The sequence below is a fragment of the Boleophthalmus pectinirostris genome, unplaced genomic scaffold, assembly GCF_026225935.1.
Source record: "Boleophthalmus pectinirostris isolate CB_2022bp ecotype Guang Dong unplaced genomic scaffold, ASM2622593v1 HiC_scaffold_16, whole genome shotgun sequence".
NCBI lineage: Eukaryota > Metazoa > Chordata > Actinopteri > Gobiiformes > Gobiidae > Boleophthalmus > Boleophthalmus pectinirostris.
Window position 1 is genome coordinate 32700114 of NW_026571095.1, and position 10893 is coordinate 32711006.

At 46.8% G+C, this 10893-nt stretch overlaps 1 protein-coding gene across 1 annotated transcript; it reads left to right on the forward strand.

The window, feature by feature from the left end:
- The first annotated feature begins 3907 nt into the window (after positions 1 to 3907).
- On the forward strand, positions 3908 to 8088 carry ptmab (prothymosin alpha b). Its single transcript, XM_020931171.2, has 5 exons — positions 3908 to 4066; positions 6154 to 6219; positions 6549 to 6636; positions 6806 to 6882; positions 7227 to 8088. The coding sequence occupies exons 1-5, from the start codon at positions 4022 to 4024 to the stop codon at positions 7272 to 7274; spliced, it is 324 nt and encodes a 107-aa protein (XP_020786830.1). The 5' UTR covers positions 3908 to 4021; the 3' UTR covers positions 7275 to 8088.
- The last annotated feature ends 2805 nt before the right edge of the window (positions 8089 to 10893 follow it).

The window sequence follows — 10893 nt, forward strand, 5'->3', positions numbered from 1 at the left end:
TCACCCCGTCCTCTCCTCCATCCTTTCTTCATCCGTCTCTCCTCACTGTCCCCCTTTTAGTCTCTTCGTCCCCTCTCCGTGTCTCTTCTTTTCTCCTCCTCCTTTACTCGTGGAGAGGACACGAGCTGCTCTTCTGGTTCTGGAGCCTGGTGGACAGAGATTTTTTTTTTGAATCATTTGCAGCATTAAAAAACAAAACAAAAACAAAAACATAAGCCACGACTGGAAGGGTCCGAGCTGAAACAAAAATACCAAACAACAATTTTGCATTCACAACTCCACATATAAGAGACAAAATATAAATGAAAACATAACTCACCACACAATTTATCAACTCCAGAGCTCCGTATTTTCCAAAACACAACATCCTATACTCTTTTTAAAAGGTTTCTACAATGTTGGACTGTTTAAAATCATCACTCCGATCGTTCCGCAAACCAAAACCTCGACCAGAAACATAATCACTTTCTTCCTAGTTCTTATCTTCATTTTTGTTTTGTTTTTTGTTTATGGTCGTGCCAACTAATAATAATGTTAATGGAGGCATAAAAATGTATCGTTTATGATCGTGCGATGAAAAAACTGTAAGGATATTTTGTCTTCGTTTATGGTCGTGCAAACTACTACACAGAGTATCACAGAGTATCACAGAGTATCACAGAGTATCACAGAGTATCACAGAGTATCACAGTGTGAAAGGTCCGGAGCTCAGGGGCCCGTTCAGATCCCTCACACTCCGCCTGTGAGTGTTCAGCTCTAGATGCCTCCTCTGATCAGCTCCTCTCACTGGTCTTGTCTTCCTAAAGCTTCAGCCGCTCTATCGAAGACTTTCACTTTGAGTTTGTAGCAGATTTCCCAAAAGAACCAAGAGCTCCAGGTCTCCAGTTCTCCACCAGAGATGAAGAGTGGAGAGCTGAGCAGGCATTAAGTGGTGCAGAGTCAAACATCACCGCAGCATCACTCTTCCCACATTTCTGATTAAAAAGCTTCATCCTTGGTGTAAAATAAACACCTCGTAGCTCTGTTGTTTCAGCGCCATCTAGAGCATTGCTTCCCAAAGACTAAGTCATGACCCTCAGGTGGATCACAAGAGACTGTTTTTGGGTCGCCTTGTCACGATCTGCATGTAGGTTGAAATGTTAAGACATGTTTTGTATAATTTCTAATGTTTGTGTAATTATTTTATTGAATATTTTGCTTCAGTATTGCTGGTTCAATTGAATGTTGGAAAAAAAAAGAAAGAAATGTTGTACATTTAATGTCCAAATAGGCGACATATAGATCCTTTTATTGCTGCTTCAATGAAAACTTGAGTAATACTAATTGTTCAGTCAACAATAAAATATCCTCATTAATGTTAAATAATGGTCAAATCTACCTTTGTTTTGTGATTTACAAATAATGTCAACTGACTTAGCTGTGACCTCTGGGTCCCCAGAAAAAAAGTTTGAGAGACACTGATCTAGAGGATCTGGGAATATAATATAAAGTGTTGAAAGTGTGTTTGCAATGTTTTCTTGTTAGAGATACTTTCTGACACTTCAGAAGGTCTGATTTGTGCTCCCATGGTGCTACACATGATCCTTTAGATCCTCAGATGGATTTTCATATGGAGAACAGTTTGGATCATTCTATGAAGTGAAGACCTGGAGCTTTCTGTGCATTTGTTACCTGCTTGTTTGTTTGTACGCATTTGACTTATACAGAACTTTTATAACACTCAAAGATAGTTTACAATTATTCACTCCACACACAGTAGTGGTAAATTACTACTGTAGCCACAGCTGCCCTGGGGCATCTTCCCCTCCGAGCACTACATTCATACTAATCTACCTTAGATCTTTATTGTCCCCATAGGGAAATTTGTTCTCTGCATTTAACTCATTCTCCAGCGTTGCCGGGAGCGTCTGGGGAACCAGTGTCCAGATCTGGAGTTGGTCTTGGTCAGGACTGCCTCAGCTGGAGGACTGGGTCTATGGTGCATGTTTTGGGTTGATGAGAGAAATTGGAGTGCTTGAAGAAAACCCACCCAGACACAGAGAAAACATGCAAACTGCACACAGATAGAGTCTTCTGCAGTGAGTTGGGAGTGTGAGGCAATCACCGTGTTTAAAATTAACCACAGAATCATCTCATGTTGAGCTGGAAGGCCCCAAGTCTCATGTTGGATGTATGTGAGCTTCACACGGCCCTGACTGACCGTAAACCCCCTTCTGTTTGAGGCTGACTCCAGCTCCGGAGCCGCACCGGGCTTTACTGGTGTGCGGCCCCGTTTCTTGTGAGTGACAGGTCTCAGAGCCAATCAGAGGCGGGCTGGTGGCGGGGGCTGGCTGGTTGGCGCGCTCCTCCTATCAGCGGCGCGCCTGGCCGAGTGCGTCAGCGGAGCACTGGACGTGGGCTGCCGCTGCGCTCCCATCCCCCCTTTGTCCTCATTGTCTCAAAGCCAGACCCAGAGAAAGACCGAACCGACACCCCAGACCGGACCGCGGTAAGACCCAGGACAGAAGGCACGAGCACGGTTCTGTTGACCATCGAGCACCCCCCTCACCCCCACTGCCCCTTTCGTTTGTCCACAGCACAAAGTGTGTCCCACCAGAGTGACGCCACACCGCCACACTCCCCGCACTTTCATTTGGTTTAGTTTCCACTTTTCATTTGGAGTTGAACGAACCTTTTGGTGCCGTGTTTAGACGACCTTGCAGTTACATAAAGCGCACAAACACCGCGCTCTGCCTCTCACAACATGGCGCCCGTCCGTTCATCTGGCTGCGCGTGAACGCCTCGTAATCGTCTCTAATCCATGGTCGTGCGCGTGCGTGACTCTCCTCCGCGCGTGCACCCCTTCACTGGTGCGTGTACGCGCAGGGGAGGAGCCTACATCAGTCACGGGCTGCAGCTCGGAGCTCGGCGCGCACTCGGAGCTCTTCGGCTTTTTCCGGAGAGAGGAAACATAAGTTCAATAACATAATTAAATAATTAATGTCACGTAACGGGTGAATGTGCCCTAGCTGTTTTATATAGCTTTAAGTAGCCTATTATTGTGAAGAATAGTTCGTTTTCCGTAATCAGAGTTCCTGTCGTCGTTATTCCACATGAGTTCAGAGTAGTTCACAGGTTCACGCTCTAGTGTTTATTTACATAGCGTTCTTTTTCACACCTGTTTTCATTTCTGGCGTTATATTGAAGGGTAATCCCGCGTAAATGACAGAAGGATGCGCTACATTTGGCCGCAGTTCCGTAGAAGAGGACTGAAAGTGCACAATAGTGCCGTGTGCAGTATGTCCACACACGGAGGAGCCTTGGGGCCTGGGGCCTGACTCCTGACAGCTCTGTTCTAACCTGCAGGACGCGTTTTTACGCACAGCACTTCTCCACCTGGAGCGCGTGCTCCCTCACTGGATCAGAACGCACGTCTGAGTCTGCGTAAAACCCGGTTTAGACCAGGTCTTGGCCTCAGCCTTACTTTCTACATAAGCCAGTTTACATGGAAGCACCCTTCCTGTTTTTTGCCCGCTGAGGCCGTGAAGTGGTGTGGGTGACTTCTGGTATTTACAACTGTCAACTGTAGAAAGGACCTGAACCGTGGAGCACTCCGGCCGAATGAGGGATTACACCAGCAACTGTCAGTGACAGAGGGTCTAATGACAGTGTGTACGGAGCGGACCCGGTCTGGACCCGGTCTGGACCAGGTCTGGACCAGGACCAGAGCCGGACCATGAGACCCTGATGTGCTCTAATCAGAACACTTGAGGGACTTGGTGGCGGAGCAGGGGCCGTCCTTCAGTGCAATTCTATCCATTGTTCCTCTTGTGCGTGCAGCGTCATCGCGTCCCATCTGTGTCCCGCCCACTTGGCCAGTGTGCGCGCGCCCACCTCCGGCAGGTTACGCCCCCTTGTCTATATAAGTTACCGGCCGCGCTCGGAGCCGCCACTGGCACTGCCTCCCTCCGTGAGCTCCGCGGCAAAGGACTTATCTCCCCAACCTTTTCCCTCCGTTTGTTTGCGCCTCTTTATTTGAACAATGGCCGACACTGAGGTGGACTCTGTCTCCGACATCTCTGCCAAGGTAAGAGCCCAATCCTCCTCTCTCCACACGCGCACATCGCTCCTCCGGGCGCGCGGACATCCAAACATGTCTTTGGCGAAGCTTCCCACCCCGCTCCGATTACGATGAAAATGTTTTAATTGATCTGAAGTCCATCAGCCGGAGGAGGAGAGCGCATTGTGTCTCCACAGACGGCGCGCGCGAGAAGCGGAATAACACACTTAATATTCGCTCGTGTTGGATGTGCTCCGCGGGTGAGAAGTGCTGCTGTAATAAAAGCAAAATGGGGCCAAACTCGTACCACTCCGTCCCCGCGCTCCGTATTAACCGCATATTAACAACTCTTACGCGCGGAACGGGAAGCTTGTTTCCCCGTGTCCCGCGTCTCTCCGGCTGCGCGCACGGACCCACGCACTTAGCAGAAGGCTGTGCATCACGGAAACAAGGCTCATTGTCCGTGCCCGGAGCTCGGCGGGCTCTTTGTTTGTTCGCGGTGGTCCTATCTCGCTCGGAAAGCTCTGTCCCCAATTTGGCCCCAGTAGCGCACGGAGCGAGCCGCTTAGTGCTCATTAATTCGAAGCTAAATCCCGCGTGCATTGCGCTTTTGTGGGTTTTATAGAACAGCGCGGTGTAGGAGCCTCGTACAGAGACACAGAGCCGCGGTGCCGGTGGAGAAACCAGCGGGGGCAGGAGCAGAGCGCGTTTGGGTAGACCATGAATCCGCGCGTAATGCTCTTGTGGCGCTTTCCTCTTTCCCATTCTCTCGGAGAGTGGGGCCGTGTCCGGTTTGTTTACCGAGGCACTACCGGGCAATAGCAGCGGCAGCCTTCACTCAACCCGCGGTCCCTCCCCCTCCTCACTATTCAAACCTTTTCGCCTCGGACAGCCTGGATCTGGGATAGGTCAGTTTTCACTCAGTTTTCACCCAGTTTTAGTCCGTATGCGCCGTGAGCCCTCGGTGCTCCGTCTCGGGGGGAAAGTTTTTCTCTTGTGAAACAGACCACCTCTTTTCCGTCCTCTGCCCGCCTTCACGACCCACAACAAGCTCCTTTTAAAAGCCACTATTTACTCTGTGCGCGCGACTGCCTCGAGCTGCATTCTTCCCCGTGCGTGAATCAATGTTGTATTTCTCGGTTTGGTTACATTTTGATTGTGTTGCTGCGCGTGCGTGTGGCCCGGCTGAGTGTTGTGTGTGTGCGTGCGCGTGTCCGGGCTGTGGAGGTGTGATGTGACGCTGCCTTTGTGCTGGCTTCGCACATCCCTCGTCTGTGCTCCTGGCTCTTTCACTTGCCGCGCGGTGGACTTTGACGCGCTCCAAGTAAAACTTTAATCCTCGCCTCTCGACCTCATTTTGGCCAGTCGGTCCTTCCGCGCGTCGCCGTCGCTACCGCCGAGCGCCGTGACCGTGTATGCGCAGATGAACGGAGGAGAAGAGCAGGGCCTCCGTTAATCCCAGCTGCTCTATTTTTAGCTTTCGATTTTGATACGCGCGGTATCTCTTTGTGAAAAAGAAATGTGTTTAACCAACGAGCGCAAGCCCCGGGAGTAAAAGATGAGTTTGTAATACCGGACACACGGCATTACCGCGCTAATAGAGATTATTTGTTAAATGCGTGTGTTCGTGCGCACCGGCCATGTGTCGTCTTCTATTGTCCTCACAACAAGCGGCAGCGGCGTACGTTGCGCGCTCCTCCCCCTCCCACTCGGTCTTTCTCCCTTCTCTCTCTTCTGTTATTTTAAACGTCGCAGTGCATTGTGGGACTTGCAGTGCATTGGCCGGGCGTGTCTCGTGACATATGGCAGCAGGAACTACCCACGCTAGAACTACAATACCCACAGTGCCCTCGAGGCCACATCAAAGTATCAGATTACAGCGCGTACGGAGAAGAAAAGCGCGAGGGGAGGGAGGGAGGGAAGGAGGGGGGGGGAGGAGGAGGAGATCTGCAGAGGCTCCCACAATGCTCCGCGCCTTAACTGGGCCATTAGAGCAGGTACATCCTCTCGTGGTTAGGAGAGGAGCAGCTTGAGCAGCTTTCCCAGGCTCCTCGCAGTGGGGTTTATAGCTCTAGAATGAATGACAGAGCCTGACTGTCTCTTCTGCTCCACAGGATCTGAAGGAGAAGAAGCTGGTGGAGGACAAGGAGAACGGGAAAGACGCCGCCACCAATGGGAAGGTAAGATCCCGCCTCCTCGGTCGCCTTGGCAACAGCGTCCTGCTATGCCCGGCCGGTCCTTGCGAGCGTCAAGACCCCACGATTCGAGATTTTGTTCCGAGATGTTTGATACGATTTGCCAAGATTCTTCTTCGCGAAACCAGAATGACACTGTGAACTTCACCGGCAACTTTTTAAAAACAGTTGATGATATGCTTTCACTGTTGGAAATAAATGGAAAAACACCTCCCCCTAGTGGATGCATGCGGTAGCGACAACTCTCAGCTGTTTAAGTCTGTGGGCATTTTTGTAGCCGCCTTCTGATGTTCTGTTCTGTTTGGTGCTCGCAGGACAACGAGGAGAATGGAGAGCCTGACGTAGACGACGAGGAAGAAGAGGAGGAAGTGGATGAGGAAGACGAGGAAGATGATGGAGAAGGTCGGTACAACACCAAAAAAAAAAAAAACAACCCGAAAGCATCCCCGAAAATTAAAAACGGGAGCAATTCAGAATGACTTTTTACTGTTTTTTTAGACATATCAATTCATTTGTCCAAAGCTACTCAGATCAGATGAAGTTGTGATAACCAAAGTGTGATTGTGTCCAGGCGACGAAGACGACGATGAAGACGATGAAGACGAAGTCGAGGGCGGAACAAAACGGGGGGCAGACGACGATGACGAGGTGAGGGCGGCTGATCGGAGCGCTCCTAGAGTCATGATATTTATCTTTATATTTATCTTATATCAAACGAGCCAATAAACATGATCCAAAGTGCTTAACGGACCAATCAAAACCAAAATACGATGTCGGTAAAAGCGTAATTTGGAATCTCAAATATAAAAGAGTGTATATGGGTTTGTGCATTAGAAAAATGTATACAATATAACATCGTATACTTGCTAATTCAAACAAAACAGAATAAAAAAACTATATCAGATATGTAAAAAAATTAAATAAAATTCAAATTCATGTAGATCAATTTTTGTATTATTTATTTGTTTATTTACTTTTTTTTTGTTTTTTAGGATGATGTTGACCCCAAGAAGCTGAAACCTGACGACGACGACGATTGATACGTTAAACCCCGCCCACTTCCTGCTGAACCACTTCCTGAATCTTTCACCTCTGACCTTTTTCGACGAAGTCACAGGTGGAGGGGGCTGGAGGACTCGATAATACAGATCTAAAAAATGTTAAAAAAGTGGACAAAAAAATCTAAAAAAAAAACTTAAATAAACAAAACAACATGGTCATTATTAGCGAGTAGAGTTCAACCACAGCCACATTTGCCGATTTCCGCAAAAAAAACCTACAAAAAAAAAAAACCCGGCCACAGATTTTCTATAGAGGAGCCCATTCCGGCACAGAATTCCGGCTTTCAACAACTTTACTAACGGAGAATTTGTTTGTATTTTTATTTACATTTTATATTTTTGTACATATTGTTTGGAGAAGGGTGGAGGTGGACCCATGCATTTCTCTGTCTCTCCTGCAGTAGGCGCTCACGATAGGCAGCGATATCTCTCAGCTAAACAATCGGTGCTTATTGACTTGGTTGACCATGTTACGATATTTTGACAGAAGACTTGTCGGAAAATATACAAGAAAAAAAATACGCAAGACAGCAACCTCTCTTAAAGCCGTTGAACTCAGAGCATTCCAGTGAATTTAATGTATGTACTTAGCTGTACCATAACTAGTTTGTTTGTATGGGAGGGCAAGGCCAAAGAAGAGCCTGTTTATTCTTTTTTTTTTTTTTTTTTTTCCTGTTGTTCATTTTGTTTGGTTTCGTTTTTGTCGGCGACTTTACGTTATGACGGCCTGTTTCGGTGTATGTGCGAAGTTTGTTGTTTGACAATAAACCGGACTTTTATTTTGTGAGTTGTACCTCTTTGTGTGTGGGTTTTATTGTACGGTGGAGTTCCGGGGGGCGGACAGCAGGGGGCGGCAGAGGCGCGCGCGGATCCGAGCCCAGCGCCCTCGTAGCTTCGGTAGTTTAGGCTCAGAGACAAAATGGACCCAGTCTAGGTTAGAATTTGGGTTGTCATTAAATAATAGCGATGATAATGATGCTGTAATCCAGTTCTCGTCAAAAGAAAATAAATAAAATAATAAAATAAATACTAAATAAACAAAGTAGCAATAAATCAATAAAAAATATAATAAAAATACATAAGCATAATGAAATATGTAAAAACAAACAAACATAATAAAATAATTACTTTTAAAAATTAATAAAATGACAAATAGGTACGAATATACAGATTTGTGTTTCTAGTACTATAAAAAAATATAAAATGTATAGGCAAAAAAATAAAAATAATAAGTAATATAATAAATACAAAATAAACAAAGTAGCCAAATAAATAAATAAATACACATTTTTAAAAAAAAATCATAAAAATACATTTTAAAAAAATAAGTTAAAAAAAAATTAAATTAAATGGCAAAAATGACAGAAATAGGAACAAATATATTAGATTTGTGTTTCTAGTACTACAAAAATAAAAATATAAAATGTATAGGAAAAATTTAAATAAATTAAAATAAATACAGAAAGTAGCCAAAAAAAAAAAAAAAAAAAATATATATATATATATATAATAATCATAACAATACATAAAAAATAAGAATTAAATATGTTAATAATAATAATAATAATAATAAAGAATGAAGAATGTCAAAAATGACAGAAATAGGCACAAATATGCAGATTTGTGTTTGTAGTACTATAAAAATAAATAAAATATTAAATGTATAGGCAAAAAAAAATAAAAATAAAATATAATAAATACTTAAATAAAGTAGCGATAAAATACATAAAAAATAATAATGAAAAAAATATATTATAAAAATTTATGAAATGGCAAAAATGACAGAAATAGGTAAAAATATACAGATTTGTGTTTCTAGTACTATAAAAAATAAAATAAAATGTATAGGCCATGTACAAGAGGTGGGGGGAGGAGATACAGCGGGATTATACAGGAAATATAAGGTTACACAGACACTTAATGCTACTTCAAACAGCAGCACTTCCACATCGCAGCGTTCTCTCACACAATCAGCCGAAGATGAAATATTGTTCTATAAAACCCGGATTTAAATGACTCAAATTCCTGTAATTATAGTTTAAGGGACAACGCCAAAAAAAAAAAAAAAAAAAAAAAAGTTTGTGAACCAGCGAGTTATGTTATGTGATGTAATAATAGCATGAGGGCGTGTGACTTTAAAATGACGCATATTATGGTCGAGTTTCTCATTACCACGCCTGTAATTACTGTCCTGTTCACATAAATGAAAAGGTTAACCGGATCAAGGGGAAAAGCAAAGTGGGGTTAGACAAAACAACACCTTATTTTGATGGTTGATTTCAGGAAGAAGCGCAGGCAGGTGTAGGCGGAGGAGGGGGTGTGGGGTATTTATGCAAAGGTGGGGGGTGTCGGGATGCCGGGGTCAGGTGGAGCGGGTGAAGGAGCTCGTCGGTTACGGAAAGCCGGGGTGGTGAGGGCAGGAACGGCGCCAGGTGTTCGGTGGTGGGGTGAGGAAGTTGGTGGTGCGGGGGCCCGGTGGGTTCAGCAGTTGGAGGCAGGTGGGTGGGTGGGTGCAGTAGCTGAGTGTTTCTGCCGGGGTCAGGTAGGTGGACGGTTAGAGGAGGTGGGTGGGACAGAGGGAGGCGGGTGGGGAGGGTGGGGGGGCAGGTGGTGGAGGGGGGTGGAGGCGGGTCGTCTGAACAGAGGGTCTGTGTGCTCCGGACTCCTGCTGTAAAGCTCCAGCCTCAGGCACAAACTTACAGTCTCGTAAAAAAGAGCAAAGAGCCGTGATGGGGCCCCCAGACAGGAGCAGAGAAGGGGACAGGAGCAGAGGAGACAGGAGCAGAAGAGACAGGAGCAGAGGAGGGGACAGGAGCAGAGGAGGGGACAGGAGCAGAGGAGACAGGAGCAGAAGAGACAGGAGCAGAGGGCCCACAGACAGGAGCAGAGGAGGGGACAGGAGCAGAGGAGACAGGAGCACAAGAGACAGGAGCAGAGGAGACAGGAGCAGAGGGACCACAGACAGGAGCAGAGGAGGGGACAGGAGCAGAGGAGGAGACAGGAGCAGAAGAGACAGGAGCAGAGGAGGGGACAGGAGCAGAGGAGGAGACAGGAGCAGAAGAGACAGGAGCAGAGGGACCACAGACAGGAGCAGAGGAGGGGACAGGAGCAGAGGAGGAGACAGGAGCAGAAGAGACAGGAGCAGAGGAGGGGACAGGAGCAGAGGAGGGGACAGGAGCAGAGGAGACAGGAGCAGAAGAGACAGGAGCAGAGGAGGAGACAGGAGCAGAGGGTTCTCAGACAGGAGGCAGAGGGACCACAGACAGGAGCAGAGGAGACAGGAGGACAGGAGCAGAGGAGGGGACAGGAGCAGAGGAGACAGGAGCAGAGGGTCTCAGACAGGAGCAGGGGCAGACAGACAGAGGAGCAGAGATGACAGGAGCAGAGGAGGGGACAGGAGCAGAGGGCCCCCAGACAGGAGTAAACGGCCCACAGACAGGAGCAGAGGAGACAGGAGCAGAGAGGACAGGAGCAGAGGAGACAGGAGCAGAGGAGACAGGAGCAGAGATGACAGGAGCAGAGATGACAGGAGCAGAGATGACAGGAGCAGAGGGCTCTCAGACAGGAGACAGAAGCAGAGGGGGAGAAAATCCAGACC

Bases quoted from the DNA above. Each gene is read 5' to 3' on its own strand.
- ptmab (XM_020931171.2), top strand. From the start codon at position 4,022: ATGGCCGACACTGAGGTGGACTCTGTCTCCGACATCTCTGCCAAG. The intron at 4,067-6,153 runs GTAAGAGCCCAA...TCTGCTCCACAG, and splicing joins TCTCCGACATCTCTGCCAAG to GATCTGAAGGAGAAGAAGCT. The intron at 6,220-6,548 runs GTAAGATCCCGC...TGGTGCTCGCAG, and splicing joins ACGCCGCCACCAATGGGAAG to GACAACGAGGAGAATGGAGA.